Raw genomic sequence first — 21952 nt, 5'->3', positions numbered from 1 at the left:
CTATTGACATTGGTGACTAGACAGCAAAAAGGGAGGTCATGATTGTTGGGGACTCCATATTGAGAAAAGTTCAATTCACAGTTTGGACCCCCTTACTACAACAGTGTGCTGCCTTCCAGGAGCCTCTGTCACGTACATCACTGATAACATGGACAGGCTCCTAGAATGAACAGGAGATGACCCTGTAGTAGTAGTCCACATCGGTACAAACAACATTGGAAGAGACAGACCAAAATCCATGCAAAACAAATTCAGAGAGCTAGGAAGGAAATTACCTATACGTAACAGGGTCCTGGGAGACAGTCAACATGGTTATAGGAAAGGTAGATTGTGTCTAAATAACCTGCTTGATTTTTTTGAGGATGCAACATCGATAATGGATAATTGCAAAGCATATGACATGGTTTGTTTAGATTTCCAGAAAGCTTTTGACAAAGTCCCGCACAAAAGATTAATTCTCAAACTGAACACAGTAGGGATTCAAGGAAACACATGTACATGGATTAGGGAGTGGTTAACATGTAGAAAACAGAAAATACTGATTAGAGGAGAAACCTCAGAAGGGAGTGTGGTAACAAGTGGTGTACCACAGGGATCAGTATTAGGTCCTCTGCTATTCCTAATCTACATTAATGATTTAGATTCTGGTATAGTAAGCAAACTTGTTAAATTTGCAGACGACACAAAAGTAGGAGGAGTGGCAAACACTGTTGCAGTAGCAAAGGTCATTCAAAATGATCTAGACAAGATTCAGAACTGGGCAGACACATGGCAAATGACATTTAATAGAGAAAATTGTAAGCTAACAAGATGCTCGGATACATTGTGAAAAGTGTTGAATTTAAATCAAGGGAAGTAATGTTAAAACTGTACAATCCACTAGTAAGACCACATCTTGAATACTGTGTTCAGTTCTGGTCACCTTGCTATAAAAAAAGATATTGCTGCTCTAGAAAGAGTGCAAAGAAGAGCGACCAGAATTATTCCAGGTTTAAAAGGCATGTCATATGCAGACAGGCTAAAAGAATTGAATCTGTTAAGTCTTGAACAAAGAAGACTATGTGGTGACCTAATTCAAGCACTCAAAATTCTAAAAGGTATTGACAGTGTCGACCCAAGGTACTTTTTCCACCTGAAAAAAGAAACAAGGACCAGGGGTCACAAAACGAGATTAGACAAAGGGGCATTCAGAACAGAAAATAGGAGGCACTTTTTTACACAGAGAATTGAGGGTCTGGAAACAATTCCCCAGTAATGTTGTTGAAGCTGACACCCTGGCATCCTTCAAGGAGCTGCTTGATGAGATTCTGGGATCAATAAGCTACTAACAACCAAACGAGCAAGATGGGCCGAATGGCCTCTCGTTTGTAAACTTTCTTATGTTCTTATGTTCTAACAGACAAGACCAAAACCAGTATTTTCTGGGATACTGCCGGCACCTTGCAAAGGACCATACAGACAGCTGGAAATAATTAACCTAAACGAATAGCTGAAGATGAGATGTGGTGCACATGGGAAGGCTTCACCTATCTTGATCATTGGACCACATTTTACAACAAGGACTATCTGTATAGATGGGACAGACTGCACTTAAATAAAAAGGGAACCAATCTGCTTGGAGAAAAGATCCTCTAGTAGGTTCTTAAGCATTTAAACTAGAAAGAAAGGGGGTAGAAAATCAACAAAAAAAAACAGAAGGGAGACCACTTCAAAACAAGGACAACAACTCAGGTAAGACAACCATTAAATGTACTTATCTAAACACTAGAAGTATCAGAAACAAAAATGTAGAACTTGAAGCTACTGCACTAACAAGTAACTATGATGCGATAGGTGTTACAGAAACTTGGTTGTCTGAGATGGGGACGAATATAATATTTGTGGGTATACACTGTACATGAAAGACAGGCAGGACAGAAGAGGTGGAGGGGTAGCGCTATTCATAAGAAACAGTCTTGAAGCCCAGGTGTTAAACCTGGACAAAGAAAACAAAGCCGAATCAGAACAGGTCAGAATAACGGACAAAAATTCAAAGGGCATAATAATAGGAGCATGCTATAGACTGCCATATTCAGACGGTGAGCAAAATAATCTGTTATACAATGACATTAGAAATGCGTGTAGCAAAGGAGAAGCCATACTAATGGGGGATTTCAACTTCCCCCATATAAAATGGGAAAACCCGGTGGGGAGCACGACGGACGAAATTGAAATGATGGAAACGACAAATGACTGCTTCCTAACACAAACTGTCAAGGCACCGACTAGAGGGGAGGCATGCCTTGATCTAGTCTTTTCAAATAACGAAGACAGAATAACTAAAACAGCGGTCAGAGAACCACTAGCAAACTCAGACCACAACACGATCTCATTTGAATTCTTAAAACTGTACAATGCACTAGTAAGACCTCATCTTGAATATAGTGGGCAGTTCTGGTCACCTCGCTATAAAAGGATATTGCTGCTCTAGAAATAGTGCAAAGAAAAGCGACCAGTATTATCCAGGGTTTAAAAGGCATGTCATGTGCAGACAGGCTAAAAGAATTGAATCTATTCAGTCTTGAACAAAGAAGACTACACAGCGACCTAATTCAAGCACTCAAAATTCTAAAAGGTATTGACGATGTCGACCCAAGGTACTTTTTCGACCTGAAAAAAGAAACAAGGACCAGGGGTCACAAATGGAGATTAGACAAAGGGGCATTCAGAACAGAAAATAGGAGGCACTTTTTTACACAGAGAATCGTGAGGGTCTGGAATCAACTCCCCAGTAATGTTGTTGAAGCTGGCACCCTGGGATCCTTCAAGAAGCTGCTTGATGAGATTCTGGGAACAATAAGCTACTAACAACCAAATGAGCAAGATGGGCTGAATAGCCTCCTCTGTTTGTAAACTTTATGTTCTAAAAACAAAGCATCCCAGGGAGCATCATTTCAGATGATGTCTTATTAGGGTGAATGAGCTATAATTCTGAATCAATATGGGAATGTCACATCGGTATGTTCAGAGGGTGAAAACATTACCTGTACACAGTTGTAGTTGGAGTGTTCACCTTTTCATTCAATATCCGGCACTTGAACTTGTTGTACTGAAATAAAGAAATTCGATAAACATTTAAATTGCTGTGAGCGTACTGTCTTGTTTCTACTGCTCTCCACGCTTTGTAAATCAGGATGTGTCGTCCCTCCTTATTACTGAACCATTCTTATTAAAAAGTAGCGTTAAGCAAGAGTTACGAATGTGATCTGCAGCGTTGCATTTGGCAAATCTGTACCAGAACAATGGATTTTGTAATTTGAGTTTTGCTAATGAAATAATTGTGTGTAGATCTCCTATGTGCAGATGTATTCATTTCAATAAATGATAGCTGGGACTGTCTGGTTACTTTCAGGGAGTCTATTACTGTTTAACTTCCCAGGTCAGTCACCCATGCAGTGTCTTTGGGGTGAAAGCATGTTGCAGCTGTGAAACCTGTCTGCCATTACAAAGCAGCTGGTTTGCAAAGAAAGGAAAGATGAATTCAGTGAAGTCTGGTGCTGCATACAATTAGTATATATGCAACAGAGTATCCAAACTCAGGGTTTGTTCACTAAATTATCAAGATTAATAAAGTGCAACATCGATGCAACATCAAGATTAATAAGTGAACAAGTCAAATCAACATTCTGTGCCGTTCACCTTCGTCAGGGTTTACAAGACAAAGAAAGAGCAAAACACATATATTATGATGTAATTACTACACCAAATCAGTAAAATCCAGTATAGAACTATATGTGCACAGAAAGCCTATGGATACCAATTCTATCTATAGCAAACTAATAACAATTATCCAATATGAAATATTTTCTTATTGAAAGTTGAAAGAAGTTGAAATGACCAAATGCAACACTACCAGACAGTAAGTACGCAAGCAGAGGTTTCTGTAACTTACCAGATATCATGTTTTAAAATGAAAAGACGTAATATAACAAACAAGAGAAATAAGGCTCCAGATAGGGCACTGAAAATCACAGCCCTTCCATCACCAGCTCCCAGTTCTACGCAGTCCTCAGGCACTAAACCCAGTACTGGCCACCCCAGCCATGTGACAGGCAGTACTGGCCATCCCAGCTACGTGACAGACTGACAGCCAGTACTGACCAATCCAGCCTTGTGACAGACAGTACTGGCCAGCCCAGCCTTGTGACAGAACGACAGACAGTATTGGTCAGTTCAGCTTTGTGACCAACAGGCAGTCTCCAAGGTCTGGTCTCACCTTGAACATCTTGAGCAGGGTCTCCTTGCTGATCTCCAGCCTCTCAAAGGGCTGCTTCTCCTTCATCACAGATTTACACAGAGTCTCCAGGAGAGGGAACTCGTTACTGGAGACACTTCTGCAGAGAGAGAGATTTGGTAACCATGGCAACAATAACAACTTTCAACTGCTGAACATCTACTAATAAAAGCTGTGAAATTCAGTGATTTTATAAAAAATACTTGAAAAACACTAATAAAAACAAAATAAAGATACCTTGAAGGTAAGAGTAACATATTTTAGTTCCTTTCATTGTGCGATTCCACTGGAAGCTGTGATTTACTCCCGTGCGTGTGTCTGAGGCACAACAGAATGAAAGTCATTCACAATGAACAGAACTGTGTAAGTACATTCCATCAGTGTAAAAGTTTGAGCTGTAGGACATATTTCCCGAATATGACAATACATGAACGTGTATTAGAAATGTAACTGAATTCATTAATGTTACTGTGTGTCTTGAGAAAGAGAGCAAACTGCTGTGTCTTGAAGGGAGCCTCTGGTTTGCACACATGCTGAACTATATGACCTACTGATTAGAGGACTGGCACCTGAACTGGATTAGGCCGAGCGGACAGTTGAATTACGTATAGATAATTCACATGTGCAACAACAATCACTTTGATGCAAGGAAGACACAAACTAGCGATGACCCGGTGAAAAAGAACATTAAAACATCAACGGACTTGGAATTTAAAGAGGCAAGATACAGAAATGACCTCATGAAAAGTAGCCAATCAGCAGAGTGAGAAAGACTATTAAAAAAAAAAAAAAAACAACATTTTGCGCACCACATTGAATGCTGAACAAGGTGCTGTCACTCTGCTAAGCAAAGCTGCAACTCTGGAACTCTGCCTGGAACGGACCCGAGACGAGGAAGCAAGCTGCAAGCGAGTCAACTGCTACAAGCAAAGAGACTGAGGCCCGGCGAGAAGACTGCCATAAAACTTACAGCGACTGTTATCAGACAAACCAGTCTGGGTCTGCTGTACACCTAAAACCACAGTATCCAAAAAGAAACTGTGCCCTGCTACCTGCAAAGCTAAAAGATTCAGCTAAGAGGACAGAACGGACGGGCGCTGTTGTGAATCCTATACCGAGGACTGGAGACTTTGTTGCAGCTGCTTGTTGATTCTATCGAGAATTGAAACTTTGTTGCAGAATTTGATCCAAAAGTGGGATTAAAGACTTTGTTGCTGAGAGGAGAGCTTGTAATGGACACTTCAACAGACCGAGTTTCCAAACCAACAGACCAAAAAGTCTAATCTTCAAGGAACCATCGAGTATAATTCCAGTTGCATTTTCCTTTCATGCAACTAAATTAATTAATTATAACTCTGGCGCTGTTGACTGGTCTGCCTACCAACGACGGTAAAAACAGAACCATGGAAATACCACAGGCGGTACAGGTCAAGTGCAGACGCACTCATAGGTGCTCAAAACAATAATCCAAAAACCAAAGGCGAAAGAAAAAAGGAAAAGAAAACACAGTAATCAAAATTACATTACTACATAAGGTGCTGCAATCCGCAGCGTTACCTCAGCTGTCGCTACCTGCATGGCCCGGATCTCCGTTCTATTCTAACGGTTCCTCAGCCTTTTATAAAAATACACAGGGGTCTGTCCATGGTGTCCCTGCTATCACTAAGTTTTTCTTTTTTTTTTTGTTTCTTTTCAATTTCATTCCCGGTTTGTCTGTGTCCCAGCCATTCTCGGTTCCTGACCCGAGCTTCCGTACACCTGGTAAATCCTAGAAGGGCAGACCTGAGGAAACAGTAGTGTGTTCTTTTATAGAGCTAACAATCCTCTCAAGACCGGCCTTTCAGCCACTCAGAGAGAGGGAAAGCCCAGACACCCCCTTTCCCACCTCTCCATGTCACTGCCACGACCCACAGGCAGGTATTGGATGACAGCTACCCTCTTCCTGCAGCACTATGAACACGCCAGCAGAGTCAGCACAGAATTCCCCCAGTTACATATCCTCTCCCTCAGAATGATACCACCGGTTCATTCAAAAATCCTACACCCCCATGCCTTCCGAGAGAAAAAAAAATCTGCATTTTGATGCAATTTCCCTGCTCTGTGGAAAACCTGAAGACACAGGGCTGCAGAGCTAAGTACCACCGTGTGATTCTGGCATTGCTATCTTTCATTCGGTGAAGCCATGTTAAGCGGGCATCATCTGTAACTAGGGTGAACACGCCAGCAGAGTTAGTAAAGATCTCCCCCAGTGTTACCGTTTCGTTTTTGCCGTCCCCTTCAATAGACGGCCGCATGTTCTGCCTATATGCTTACGCCCTCCCGGGTGCAGGGTATTTAAGGTGAGCAGTCAGTCTTTATGTTTTGTGTTAAAACACAAAAACCGAACCAGGTGGTCGATAAACAATGGACAGATTAAAGGAATAGTTGTTTTCAAAAAGCAATGAACAGATAAATATTCTATAGATTGAAAGGAGATGGGAGGCTTACAGGTGCAATGCAGGTGGTCCTGGAAGATAAGGGCTACACCACCGCCACATTTTGAAGTTCTGTTCATATGGTAAATTTTATAACCAGAGGGAAGTAAATTAACTATGTCTAGACCAGGTAATTTGTTTAGCCAGGTCTCTGTCAGGCAGACACGTTGAGGTTTCAACTCCTCAATTTTGTCAGATACAGAGAAAGCACACTTGGCTGCAGTTCTAGCATTAATGAGGAAAGCATTCATGTCTAGATTAGGTTCGAGATATAATAGGAGTAGAAATATCTTGAAGGAATTTTAGATGAGGTTTCCTGGTTGAGATCTGTTCAAAATTCAAGTAACCCGCCTAGCAGTGATAACAGTATTAATGTTACTGCTAACTGCTGCTTTAGATAAATATATAATTAAAACCAAATACACCAATAATACATTAAAATCTAGTCCAAGTCCTAGCACAAGCACCCTTGACTTAGATTCTGGTATATTAAGCAAACTTGTTAAATTTGCAGACGACACAAAAATAGGAGGAGAGGCAAACACCGTTGCAGCAGCAAAGGTCATTCAAAATGATCTAGACAGCATTCAGAACTGGACAGACACATGGCAGATGACATTTAACAGAGAAAAGTGTAAGGTACTGCATGCAGGTTATAAAAAATGTGCATTATAAATATCATATGGGAGATACTGAAATTGAAGAAGGAATCTATGAAAAAGACCTAGGAGTTTTTGTTGACTCAGAATTGCCTTCATCTAGACAATGTGGGGAAGCTATAAAAATGGCCAACAAGATGCTTAGATATATACTGAAAAGTGTTGAATTTAAATCAAGGGAAGTAATGTTAAAACTTTACAATGCTTTAGTAAAACCTCATCTACAATATTGTGTTCAGTTTTGGTCACCTCGCTACAAAAAGGATATTGCTGCTCTAGAAAGAGTGCAAAGAAGAGTGACCAGAATTATTCTGTGTTTAAAAGGCATGTCATTTGCAGACAGGCTAAAAGAATTGAATCTATTCAGTCTTGAACAAAGAAGACTACGTGGAGATCTGATTCAAGCATTCAAAATTCTAAAAGGTATTGACGATGTCGACCCAAGGGACTTTTTCGACCTGAAAAAAGAAATAAGGACCGGGGTCACAAGTGGAGATTAGACAAAGGGGCATACAGAACAGGAGATAGGAGGCACTTTTTTACAAAGAGAATCCTGGGAGTCTGGAACCAACTCCCCAATAATGTTGTTGAAGCTGACACCCTGGGATCCTTCAAGAAGCTGCTTGATGAGATTCTGGGATCAATAAGGTACTAACAACCAAACAAGCAAGATGGGCTGAATGGCCTCCTCTCGTTTGTAAACTTTCTTATGTTCTTCTTATGTAAAGGTAAAAACAAGTGCCATTGTTTTGATTTTAACGTCTTTTTCTGAGTTTAATAAGGAAACAGAATGTGATCATGTGATCAAAAATAAAACCTGAAAACTTCAAGCCCTAATTCTAAACATCCACTACAACGGAGCACTGATGATCCAGGGCAGTGAGCACAGCCTGACCAAGTTAACAGCTATATGAGACTCAGACAGAAAGCCATGGAAACAAATGTGATATACAAAAACAGCAATCAACTGAGAGCAACCAAGTCAACAAGAAAAACACAGCACAGACCGAGGACACAGCTTCAAGCGCGCACACACACACACACACAGAGCACAGACCGAGACACAGCCTCCAGCACACAACACAGACCGAGGATACAGCTTTCAGCGCGCGCACACACACACACACACACACACACACAGCGTGACACAGACTGAGGACAATAAACATGTATTTAGTTCCAAGCACCTTATTTACAGAGACATCCTGATGGCAGCAGCAAAACACTTTCCAACAAAGAAATTATCAAAATATACAATCCCAACAGCAGCCTTGGCAGTGAGCATTGCAGAAACAAATATCCCAGCCAGTCATTCTCCACTGGCAGTTAATGCACTTGTGGGACACATTTCATCTTAAAACCCTATTTGCTTTTATTTGAATTAATTCATACTTCATTGATATTTAGTGACCAAGAGTTTTCTCAGTGAAAAGGAGCTCTGTGTATGGCCTTTATATTCTAGCCCTATCTAAGAGGCAAGCTATATGACATGTCATATCCTGTTCACTAACCTGTCATCCAGGTACATGTCGTAGTAGAAACCGTTCTCAATGGGAGGGCCGTAGCACAGGCAGCCCCCGTAGAACCGCTCCATCGCCTCCCCAAGAACGTGAGCACTGGAGTGCCAGTACACCTGCAACACAGGAGTCACAAACACAGTCACACAGCAACACACAGGGTTACAAAGTCACAGAAAAACAGTCAAAGAGTCACACAGCAACACAAAGTCACAATCGGTCACACAGAAAAAAAAAGAAGTCACACAAAAAACAAAACGGTCAATAACAGTCACACAGAAACACACAATCACACAAAAACACACCCAGTCACAAACACAGGCACACGGTCACAAACAGTAAGTCACACAACAACACAGTCACAAACAGTCACACAGCAACAGAGTCAGTCACACAAAAACAGAGTCACAATCAGAGAAACACACACAGTCATGCAAAAAAAAAAAAAGGCAAAGACAGAGACAGTCACAAACACAGTTAAACAGAAACAGTCAAACAAAAACAGAGTCACAAACACAGGCACACAGTTACATAGAAACACAGCCACAAAGAAACAATCACAAACAGTCACACAAAAAGTCAAAGAAACACACACTGTCACACAAAAACAGAGTCACAAACAGAGTCACAGTCACACAGCAGTCACAAACACACAGTCAGTCACAGTCACAAACACAGTTACACAGTCAAAGTCACACATTTGTCACACAAAAGAGTCACAAACAGAGTCACACAGCAACACAGTCACACAGAAGGTCATACAGAAAAAGTCAAACAGTGACACAAACACACAGTCAGTAACAGTCACACAAACACACATATATAAACCATCACAAACAGTCATACACAGTCAAACAGTCACACAGAAACACAAAGTCACACAGAAAGACATGAACACAGTCACAAACACAGAAACACACATGCACTCATTTACACAGAAACAGTCACAAAAACAGTTACACAGAAAGTTACACAAAAATTGTCAGTCACACAAACACACACAAACCGTCATGCAAAAACACAGTCACACACACAGTTGCAAACAGTCACACAGAGACAGTCACGAACACAGGCACACAGTTACACAGAAGCAGTCACACAAAAACACACATGTGCAGCAAGAGTCACAAACAGTCACACAGCAACAGTCACAAAGTGTCACACAGAAACAGTCACAAACACAGTAACACAGAAACACACACAAAGTCACAAACACAGACACACAGAAACAGTCACACAAAAACAGTCACAAAGAAACACACCAAAACATGCAGTCACAAATGCACATACACAAACAGTCACAATCAGTCACACAAACACATGGTCACAAACAGTCACACAAAAACACACACAGAAGCAGAGTCAAACAGTCACACAGAAAGTCACAAAGAAACACACACGCAGTCACAAACACAAAGTCACACAGACACAGTCAAACACAGTCACAAACACAATCACACAAAAACAGTCACAAACAGTCAAACACATAGGCACACAGAAACACACACCCAATCACTCAGAGTAACACACAGTCCCACAGAAACGGGCACACATAAACAGTCACACAAAAACACACAGTAACAAAGTCATACAGAAAAAGTCACAGAAAAACACAGAGACACAAACAGTCACATAGAAGCACACACAGTCACGCAGGAACAGTCACACAGTTACACAGAAACACGGTCATACAGACACAGTCACAGAAAAACACACAGCCCCAAACAGTCATACAGAAGAACAGTCACACAAAACACAGACAAAGAGTCAGTCACAAAGAAACACACAGTCACAAAGTCACAGAAAAACACCGTCAGAGTCACAAACAGTCACACAAAAAACACACAAACAGTCAGTAAAACAAAAACAGTCACAAAGAAACACACACATAAACAAAAAGTCAAACAGCCATGCAGAAACAGACACAAACACACAGCCACACAAAAAGTCGAAACAGTCACACAGAAACATGCAGTCACAAACAGTCAAAGCCACACAAAAACACAGTTACAGTCACACACAGTCCCACAGAAAGACACAAACAGTCAGTCACACAAAAACAGTCACAAACACAGTCACATAGAAAAACACAGTCACACACAGAAACACACACAGTCACTGTCACAAAGACGGCCGGAGTGGGGGACGTCAGACCAGAAACAGGAACCCGGAAATAAACGACAGAGAGATGGTGTTTGGTGGAGCTGAGCGAATGGTTTCGCTCAGCATTTAATCAGTGAACAGAACAGTAAATAAATGGTTGTAAGACAAACAAAAACACAGGAAACGGCACTGGTAGCCAAAATAAACAGACAAACAAAACGGACCAACACTAAACAAAACACGGTGAGCTTCTATTTTACTTAATACGATTAAGAAAGTCACAAACACACACAAAGTCACAGTCACACAAAAACACACACAGAAAGAGTCAAACACAATCAGTCACAAACAGTCACACAGAAAGACACACACAGAAGCACACAGTCAAACACAGTCACAAAGAAACTGTCACACAAATGCACAGTCACACAAACAGAGTCAAAAACAGTCACCCAGAAACACACACAGTCACAGAGTAACAAACAGTCCCACAGAAAGTCACAGAAACAGTCACAGTCATTCAGTCACAAACAGTCAGTCACACAGAAACACACAGTCAAACAGTCACAAAAACACAAACACACATACTGTCGCACAAAAACAGTCACAAACAGCCACACAGCAACAGTCGCAAGCACAGTCACAGAGTCACAAACACCGTCACAAAGAAACAGTCAATCACACAAAACACACACAGAAACACAAAGTCACACAAAAACAGTCAGTCTCAGTCAGAAACAGTCACAAAGCCACACAAAAACAGTTACATAGAAACATAGTCAAGCACAGTCACACAGTAACACACACAGAAAAAGTCAAACAGTCACACAGAAACACACACACAGTCACTAAGTTACATTAAAACCCACTAAGATAAGAAAGCCATTTTATAAAAGTGCCTTTTTAGTCTTGACTTGAAAACTGTAACGGTCCCAGCTTCCCTGATAAAAAAGGCAGAGCATTCCATAATTTAGGAGCGCTACAAGAAAAAGCCCTACCTCCAGTGTTGCTCTTGTTGACCCTAGGAATAACCAGCAGCCCTGCATCCTGTGAGCTCAGTGTGCGGTTTGAAAGATACAGGGTCAATAACTCCTGCAAATAACTATGTGCTAATCCATTCAAGGCCTTGTAAATTAACAGCGAAATCTTAAAATCAATTCTATACTGCACAGGGAGCCAGTGTAAAAGAGGCTAAAACAGGGGAAATATGTTCATTTTTCCTGGTTTTAGTCAGAATTCGAGCGGCGGTATTCTGAACAAGCTGCAAGCGGGATACCACATGTTTTGGGACACCAGAAAAAAAAAAATGCATTGCAACAATCAATTCTAGATGAAACAACGGCATGCATTAGTCTCTCAGCATCAAATACAGAAATAATTGGTCTCAGTTTGGCTATATTTCTCAAATGGTAAAAAGATACTTTAGTAACTTCCCTAATGTGAGTCTCAAATGAGATCAGGATCAAAGATGACCCCTAAACTCTAGTTTTGATGAGAGACTGCAAGGGTCAAGCTCATGTAATCCCACATTTCCTTTTAGCTGGTTCTGTGAGCCCACTAGCATAACCTTGGTTTTACCTGAATTCAACATTAGAACATTCTGTGACATCAAATGCTTTAACATACACACCGTCATTATCATACATAGTCACACACACAAACACAGTTGCTCTAAGTCATGCAGTCACACAGATATATACAGTCACACACACAGTCACACAGATACCCAACAGCGTTGTCTGTTACTATTTATTTAATAACATGCCTTTCTGTACAGTGTATTCATTAGAAAGCAGACACTGCTTTTATGAATAGAATACAGTTTGAAATTATTCTAAAGCACATCTCTACACGAGGGTTACAATCATTTTTCTCACCCTCATTTGTACTGGGGGTATTACCACTGGCCCCCTTTTGTTATGCTATCTTTTGGCGTTTTAGTTCCAGATATACAGTCCGGGGTTTCAAATTGCTGTTCATCTGGCACTGTACTGTTTCTTCATGGCAGTGCTCAAAGGTAACGTAAAGAGTCGAGACTCACGGCCTGTGCATCCTCATGGTCGAATCGGAGCAGCTCTAGGGAGCAGTCACCCTGCAGGGGCCGGTCCAGATCCCACAACTCCCTGTCCACCCGTGCAATCACAGCGCTGTCCGCCAGGCCCTGACTGAGACGCAAACAGACACGCAGGTCACAGGAGGACAACCAAGGCCGTCATTATATATATATATATATATATATATATATATATATATATATATATATATATATACACACTCAATAAGATCACTTTACCACAAGGCCCTGTTTGTTTTGCTTGTGAAACAAACAAACCCAGGGATTATAATTTAAGTAATACACCCTGCTGTATTACTTATCATTATTATTTACTGTTTGTTTTGCCATTAGGCACTGCACAAAACAAACCTGTTCTTTAATCACCTGCACCTGCACACAATCACTTTGCCACAGGCTGCTAGCAGTTGTTTTGTCAAACAGTTATGTGATATTAGCAGTGACAACATAGGCTCTGCACACGGGTGCACATGTGTGGGGGACAAGGTTTGGTGGCTGACGGCCATCTTAGTGAAGGGACAGCTTGCAACTAAGACAGACACCATTTGCACAGCCACCTGGTTTCAAGTTTGATTACTTAACGAATTGTGCTTGAGAGGGACTGGAAAAGCGTGGAATGTGGCTCAGGAGGCACGTGTCCCTGGAGTCTAGTTGTCTGGCATCATCTTTTCCAAATTAATTCCCTTTCAATGGAATGGCAACCATTACCGAATGGGAAAGGATCCTCTGACCGTATATGACTGAGCACATACAAAAATGCTGCCCTATCAGGGCCCTGCTATGAGGGGGAAGTCCCTCCTACCTCCTGCTGAAGAGGGATATCCTCACAGTAACATAGCGCCATTTTCTTTCTCACTTCACTGAGACAGGTCATAGATTGCTTCGTGCTTTTTTGTCGAATTTGGCTGATTTGTTGGTTTCAAACTTCAAATTTATCTACATCCAAAGTAAAATCATGCTTTTGAGCGTTATTAAGAGTGCTCTTGCCTAATTCTCCAGTCAGTTTACTGACTAGAGCTGGTTTCGATCCCTCTAGCAAGAGGCGAGCGGCCATTACTCTTTTCCACTACATAAGGCTTTGTGCAGTTTTCAGATACCATGCAGGTACCGCTCTCCTTCCCCAGGCGCAGACTTTTATCTTCACAGTCGCCTCGGAGGTGTGCAAGCTTGGCTGAGCAGTGCTTCCAGGAGTTGGTGGAGACTGTGAGGGCTCAGCAAACTATGCTGGAAACCCTACTGAAGTCGTAGGGCAGACTGCCCCCTACCACCGGGCAGCGCCAACTTCCGCAGTCTCATTCCCCTTCCCCAGCACCTAGACCTCCTAGCCCAGATGAGTGGTCCTACACGGCATCAACGTCAGACGTCTCTGACCCAGCCACTTCCATCTGGCAGGCCACAGCACTGGGCTCCTTACCGCCTCTGCCGAATGTGTCGCAGAAGGAAGAGTTCCGGGCACTAATGCAGCGTGCAGCTGCAGCCACGGCCGTTCCCTGGCCAGCAGAAGAGGAGGGAGGGAAAGGGGAACCGCTTCCTCCAACAAAAAGGGCACCCACAGCAAGCCCTCCCTTTGTGCCAGGACTTCCTGGAATTGGTGCGCTCCTCTTGGAGCAACCCAGCGTCTGCACCCTCAGCCTCCAGAACAGCAGAGTCTCTACTGCACACTGCAGGAGCCCAAGAAGGTCCTAGGCACATTCCCCACTGTCGGGGACAGGGTCACGGTATTGGTGCAAGGTTCCACCTTCACCAAAGGGGATAAGGACCCAACCTGCCCGTCTAAGCCTTGCAGGACAACTGATGCTATGCTGAAAAAGGCGTACACATCGGCAGCGCTGTCAGTCAGAGCAGCAAAAGCCATGGCTATACTGGGGCTATATCAAACCCAGTTAGAAGAGAGACTGCAAGAAAGATCCACAGAGGCAGACATAGGAGAGCTCCAGGCGGTAGCAAGGGCGATGACTAACCTAATATGGGAGTTAGGCCAGGCATCAGGGAGGTTGCTGGCTGCGATGTTGGTGCCATTACTGGATGCCCCATTACACTGGGGCAGACATTTTGGACAAATTCTCGCGCCTTCCGGCTTACCGACAGCTCCCAAGGTGGCATTCACAGCCTGCTGGGGCAAAAGGGCCGGCGGCAATGGACCATGACCAGCCAGGGGTGCCACCAACCGCCCTCACAATCGGACTGACCAATGGCAACGACCCATGACAAGGCTGAACCCAGGACTCCTGGGTGCTATCGACAATGGGAGATACGGATACGCTCTACAATTCCACTTAGGTCCGCCACCCTTCAAGGGTGTGCTCCACACCACCGTTTAACCAGCAAGCGCGATACTCCTTCAACAGGAGATCGCCAATCTTCAACAGAAAAATGCTGTGTGCTTGGTAAGGCCAAGCGATGCCCTCAGCGGCTTTTACTCCAGGTAATTCCTGGTGCCCAAGACGGACGGCGGTTTCAGACCAATTCTGGACCTCAGGGTCCTTAACTTGTTCCACAAACAGAGGAAGTTCAACATTTGACAGCACAGTGTATCCTCCAGTCCGTCCAACCGGGTGACTGATTCACATCAATCGACCTGCAAGATGCCTACTTCTATGTCCCGATCCGTTCCGTGCACAGAAAATATCTGCGCTTCGCCTTTCAAGGCAACGCATATGAATTCTGCATGCTGCCATTTGGCCTCTTGCTGGCACCCCCCACATTTTTAAAGTGCATGGATGCAGCACTGGCTACACTCATGCTGCAGGGTATTCGGATCCTGAACTATCTGGATGATTGGTTAGCTTGCGCGCATTCCAAAGCACGCGCAGAGGCGCACAAAAAAAACATCATGTTATTAAGTTAAGGCTCTCAATACACCAACAGAAAAGCAACTTCATACCGTCTCAGTTTGTTTGTCCACAGTGTTCTTGGGGATCAAACTGAACTCTGTGAGCATGCTTGCCTCAATGTCAGAAGACAGGATTCGGTTGCTGGAGGCCACACTCTCCGTATTCAGATAGGACGCTCTTCTGCAGGTCAAAATATATCAAAGGTTGCTGGGGCTGATGGTAGCCGCCTTGAGAATCCTTCCACTAGGGCTGCTGAGAATGCGCTCGCTTCAAGCCTGGGTAAATACGCTCAAGGTGCACCTGGTCTGAGATTGGTATTGGCAATCTGTGCATCGGATCCCCTCACAGAAGGGAAGTGGTCACTACAGATGCCTCCAGTCTGGGATGGGGAGCGGTCTGGAATGGGAGAGGAATAAGAGGTCAGTGAAAGGGACGTTGGTAACAAGCGCACATAAATGCCCGAGAGCTGCAAGCAATGAACCTGGCGTTATCTCATTTCTGCCAGCAATTCGCGCACAAACATGTGCTGGTCCGGACGGACAACACCACAGTGGTAACCTGCATAAAACAACAAGGTGGCCTGTGCTCAATGTGCCTTCACCATGCAGCGCACAGCCTCCTGTCCTGGATGCACAGAACCTTGCATTTCATCAGGGCAGTTCACCTCCTCAGTGTGGACAACAAGGCAGCAGACCTCCTGTCCAGAAGAGCTCCAGACAGCTCGGAACGGATACTGTATCCCAAAGTGGTGCAACAGATTTGGGAGAGTCGACCTCCTAGCCACAGCCGAGTCCACTCATTGCCCCCTATGGTTCTCCATGGAGAGAGACAGGGGCTCCCCTGGGAGAAGACGCGCTAGCTCACTCCTTGCCACGGGGGCTTTTATATTGTGGAGAGAGCACAGGTTCTGCTGGTTGGACCCAGATGGCCGAGACGCCCCTGGTTTGCTCTCCTCTCCAACATGTTGTCGGGTCAACCGTGGAAGCTCCTGCTGCGCAAAGACCTCCTGAGCCAAGCGGAGGGGCTATTATGGCACTCGAACCCAGCCCAGCTCCAACTCTGGGTCTGGCCATTGAACAGAGCAATCTACTCAAATGTGGTTTGCCAGATGCAGTAGTAGAAACACTAGTCTGCTAAAACGCAGAGCACTAGAGTCCAGTGCTCATACAAGCGGACAGTTTTCCAAGACTGGTGCATTGCCGAAGGTCATGATCCTGTGACCTGCCCTATTGAAACAATATTAACCTACTTACAACATCTGTTTGACGCAGGAAAATCAGCGTCCACTTTGAAGGTATACCTGGCAGCAATATCAGTGTGCCATGACAAAACTGACTCTGTGTCTCCTGGGGCACATTTCCTGGCAGTGGAATTTCTTAAAGGGGCTCGGAAGCTTCGTCCTCCCATGAAAAGTATGATCCCCAAGTGGGATCTGGAACTGGTACTGTGGGTCCTTATGGGTCCCCCATTCGAGCCCATGGCATCAGCAGAACTGTGCCCTGTTTCCTTGAAGGTGGTGTTTTTAATAACCATTACGTCTGCCAGACGAGTAAGTGAGATTCATGCGCTGTCCATCGATGACACGTGTGGCTTTCACTGGAAATGGTTCACGGGTAACACTAAGAACAAATCCAGCCTTTTTGCCAAAGTTGGTATCTTCACTCCATATTAACCAACCAGTGGTTTTGGAAACTTTCAGACCTCACCCGCACAAGTCAGAGGAGGACCGTAGACAGCACACGCTCTGCCCAGTTCGGGCTCTGCGTTGTTACCTGGATAGGACGGCATCCTGGAGACAGTCCAAGACAGGGCAACTTTGTGGGCTCTCCTTCATGGCGCCTCCTTAGATGAGCTATGCAATGCTGCTACATGGACAGGTAGTCAGACATTTGCGCATTTCTACCACCTTGATGTGGCAAACCGAGCGAGACCCTCTCTGGGCTCTAGGGTGTTGCAGGCGGCATGCCCTTAGGCATCATGTGGGCTCTGTGGCTATCGCTGTGAGGCTGTACTGTCGGAAATCTGGAGCCACGACAGCTTTGGCACAGCTTCCCATTCGGTAATGGTTGTCATGACACTGAAAGGGAACGTTAGGTTATTTTCATAACCTTGGTTCCCTGAAAGAGATTGACAACCATTACCCTTCGAGGTTGTGTCCCCAGATGACCTCTAATTTTGAAAGAAAATGGTAGTATGTTACTGTGAGGGCATCCCTCTTCAGCAGGAGGTGGGAGGGATTTCCCCCAGGGAAGCTTTTTTATATATGCTCAGTGATTGACGGTCAGAGATCGCTCTTCCCATTCGGTAATGGTTGTCATTCTTTTTCAGGAAACCAGGGTTATAGTAATTACCTAGCGTTCTGATACCATCACTACATGTACGCAACAAGGCAACACCATTCCAAAACAAGCAAAAATGCAGATTTAAAGTTTTATCTGAGGAAGAAAGGGAGACAGAATAATGCAAACACAGAAGTTTGACAGGTATTAGGTAGGAACCCACTTAAGTCTTACACTGCAGCACAGTGAATGTGTGCTCAAGGGAGGCCGTGTTCTAGAGCAGCACAGTGAATGTGTGCTCAGGGGAGGACGTGCTCTAGAGCAGCACAGTGAATGAGTGCTCAGAGGCGGCTGTGTTCTAGAGCAGCTCAGTGAATGTGTGCTCAGGGGAGGCTGTGCTCTAGAGCAGCACAATGAATGTGTGCTCAAGGGAGGCTGTGCTCTAGAGCAGCACAATGAATGTGTGCTCAAGGGAGGCTGTGCTCTAGAGCAGCACAATGAATGTGTGCTCAAGGGAGGCTGTGCTCTAGAGCAGCAGTGAATGTGTGCTCAGAGGAGGCCATGCTCTACAGCGACACAGTGAATGTGTGCTCAGGGGTGGCTGTGATCTAGAGCAGCACAGTGAATGTGTGCTCAGGGGAGGCCATGCTCTAGAGCAGCAGAGTGAATGTGTGCTCAGGGGAGGCTGTGTTCTAGAGCAGCAGAGTGAATGTGTGCTCAGGGGAGGCTGTGATCTAGAGCAGCACAGTGAATGTGTGCTCAGGGGAGGCCGTGATCTAGAGCAGCAGAGTGAATGTGTGCTCAGGGGAGGCTGTGTTCTAGAGCAGCACAGTGAATGTGTGCTCAGGGGTGGCCGTACTCGGGTTCAGGGAGGTACCTGATCTGCCAGGCAATCTGGTAGGGCGTGGTCCTCCAGGCCTGGCCCTCCACTTGTTTCCCATCAGGCAGTGTGACGGTGATGGGCTTGCTGTGGGTGGCCGCTCTGCTTGCCAGGATGGAGTCACTCTCCTTCTTTAGCTCATTGTACAGCTTCAAGCGATCCTCGATGTACGCTGGCCAGGGGTGGAGCTGACAGGAAGACATAGGACACCCGCTCAGCTTCTGCAAGCACCAGTGGTCCAAAACTAGTTTTTACTGACTTTCACCCACAATCTGTCCCAATTAAATATAATGAACTACTGGCTAAAGAAGTGCCAAGGGTTTCAGTACCAGCTTCCGCTAAGTGCATTATTTTAGTGATCAGGAGCCAGGAGTTTGATATGAAACAAACGGTTCCTCCCTTATAGCTGCAAGAACAACTCCTGCTAGTAACTCTAGGGGTGTGATTAATTCACGCTGTGAAGAGAAATGCCTTACAGAGCAGGTGTATCAGGGGCCTATTTTAATAATATACCTAAACATGGGAGGTTCTGAAACCCAGGACTGGCTGCAGGGCGAAGGAGGGTTTCAAGCCCTGCCTCCCATTAGCAATCTCAGAGCTGGCCCGTTCCTCTGTTAAAGATGTTTTAGTTCTTTGCCTGTACTTTATACTTCAATTAAGAATATGACGAGATCTCACAGACAATGCCTGACATCAACAGCTGCTGCTGCTTCATGGTCCAGATCCTTGCTGCAGTTCAAACTGACTGCAATCAGACCATGAGACCTACAGAAATGCACCAGGATGTGTTTAAAACAGTGGCATGGGAACATGCTGAAGTAATGTTACAATTAAAAAAACAAGAACCTAAATATTCTCAGCAGAACCCGCAGTTAGTAAATCAAGGCATTGGTCATCACTCTTTTAATCCCCCAAAACACAGCACAATAAATAGTGCACAGTAAATGCACATTTATATTTCAACCAAAACTAACTGCTTTCCAGTATCAGTATAAAATACAATTTAAAAAACAAACTGAAATACTGTAAATGCTGCATTAAAAAAGTGACATTGGGGTCACATGCAAAAAAAGTTATGGTAATGGAGAAAAATATCATTGTTCCATTCTAATTTGTAATCTAATCAAGTGTGTGTAGTAAGAGTGGTGGTCCTTACTGTGTTCTGACCTCGCTAGTCACTAGAGTGGTGGTGTCTTTTCTGTGTTCTGACCTTGCTAGTCGCTAGGGTGGTGGTGTCCTTCCTGTGCTCTGACCTCGCTAGTCACTAGGGTGGAAGCAACAGCGTGGGAGAAGAACAGACGTGGAAAAGTGCAGAGCAGTTTAGAAGCAGTTTGAAAGCAGGTTGATGGCTGCAGAAGAAACTAAACTTGGTCTTCAAGCCAGTAATCTGACATCTGCATGATGTGGGAAATCCGAGAAAACCCAGCAGAGCTAAGCCAAGTGTGCGTAAAGTGCCGCACGATCCAGGATTTGCATAAACTAGTAAGTATGCTAGAAATGGAGCTGGAAGAAATGAGACAGCAGCAGGATCTTGAGGAGCTGACACACCCACAATTCATGTAAGTCTGTACCACCCCTAACAGAATGAAAGCCACCAGGGAGATAGAAGGTCAGAACAGCTGGGTTCAGGTAGGCAGAAGCAGGGAAAAAAAGAAACTTTGTCAAACACAACCACAAGAAATCAAAACAACCAACAAATTTGAGTCACTTCAAAATTTTGATGAGCAGAACCAACAACAAGAGAATGAAAGGAACAACATCCAGGACCCTATTGTCATTAGTGACCAGACAGCAAAAAGAAGGGAGGTCATGATTGTTGGGGACCCCATATTGAGAAACACAGCAAGTTCAATTCGCAGTTTGGACCCCCTTACTACAACAGTGTGCTGCCTTCCGGGAGCCTCGGCCAAGCACATCACTGAGAACGTGGACAGGCTCCTAGAACGAACAGGAGACGGCCCGGTAATAGTCGTCCACGTCAGCACAAACAACATTGGAAGAGACAGACCAAAATCCCTGCAAAACAAATTCAGAGAGCTAGGAAGGAAATTAAAAGAGAAAACCAAAACTGTGGTATTTTCTGGTATACTACCGGCACCTTGCAAAGGACCATATGGACAGCTGGAAATAATTAATCAAAACGCATGGCTGAAGATGTGGTGCACACGGGAAGGCTTCACCTATCTTGATCATTGGACCACATTCTACAACGAGGACTATCTGTATAGATGGGACAGACTGCACTTAAATAAAAAGGGAACCAATCTACTTGGAGAAAAGATCCTCTAGCAGGTTCAGAATCATTTAAACTAGAAAGGGGGTAGAGAAATCAACAAAAAAAAATAGAAGGGAGACCGCATCAAAACAAGAACAACAACTCAGGTAAGACAACCATTAAATGTACTTATCTAAATACTAGAAGTATCAGAAACAAAAATTTAGAACTTGAAGCTACTGCACTAACAGGTAACTATGATGTGATAGGTGTTACTGAAACGTGGTTGTCTGAGAGTGATGGGGACAAATATAATATTTGTGGGTATACACTGTATAGGAAAGACAGGCAGGACAGAAGAGGAGGAGGGGTAGCGCTATACATAAGAAACAGTCTTGAAGCCCAGGTGTTAAACCTGGACAAAGAAAAAGTGGTTAAACAAATGAAGCCGAATCAATATGGGTCTGTGGCTAAGTGCCTGCCCCTGTGTGTATATTCTGTTATATGTTGTGTGTTAATGTTGGTGTATAGTCATTGGTACACAGGATATAAACGGATCTGTGTAACACAAGTGTTTAAAATGTATATTTATATTTAGGCACGAGGATTGCACAGCACTTTACGTGCAAGTAAAAGGTAATAAT

The 21952-nt window shown here is 44.0% G+C and overlaps 1 protein-coding gene across 2 annotated transcripts in view; it reads right to left on the bottom strand.

Annotated features, from left to right (window-relative positions):
• The window catches only part of LOC121298804 (threonine--tRNA ligase 1, cytoplasmic-like), a 58315-nt gene that overhangs the window by 33942 nt on the left and 2421 nt on the right, over window positions 1–21952 (bottom strand). For both annotated transcript variants that reach the window (XM_041226032.1, XM_041226031.1), the window contains 5 exons: window positions 19091–19281; window positions 13068–13191; window positions 8918–9039; window positions 4256–4373; window positions 3024–3088 (listed from right to left, as the gene is read on the bottom strand). In XM_041226032.1, coding sequence (XP_041081966.1) covers window positions 3024–3088; window positions 4256–4373; window positions 8918–9039; window positions 13068–13191; window positions 19091–19281 — 620 coding nt within the window. The remainder of the gene's footprint in view (window positions 1–3023; window positions 3089–4255; window positions 4374–8917; window positions 9040–13067; window positions 13192–19090; window positions 19282–21952) is intronic.

The sequence above is a fragment of the Polyodon spathula genome, chromosome 24, assembly GCF_017654505.1.
Source record: "Polyodon spathula isolate WHYD16114869_AA chromosome 24, ASM1765450v1, whole genome shotgun sequence".
NCBI classification, from domain to species: domain Eukaryota; kingdom Metazoa; phylum Chordata; class Actinopteri; order Acipenseriformes; family Polyodontidae; genus Polyodon; species Polyodon spathula.
The sequence above is the reverse complement of the archived record's forward strand: the minus strand, read 5'-3'. Positions and strand labels throughout refer to the sequence as shown.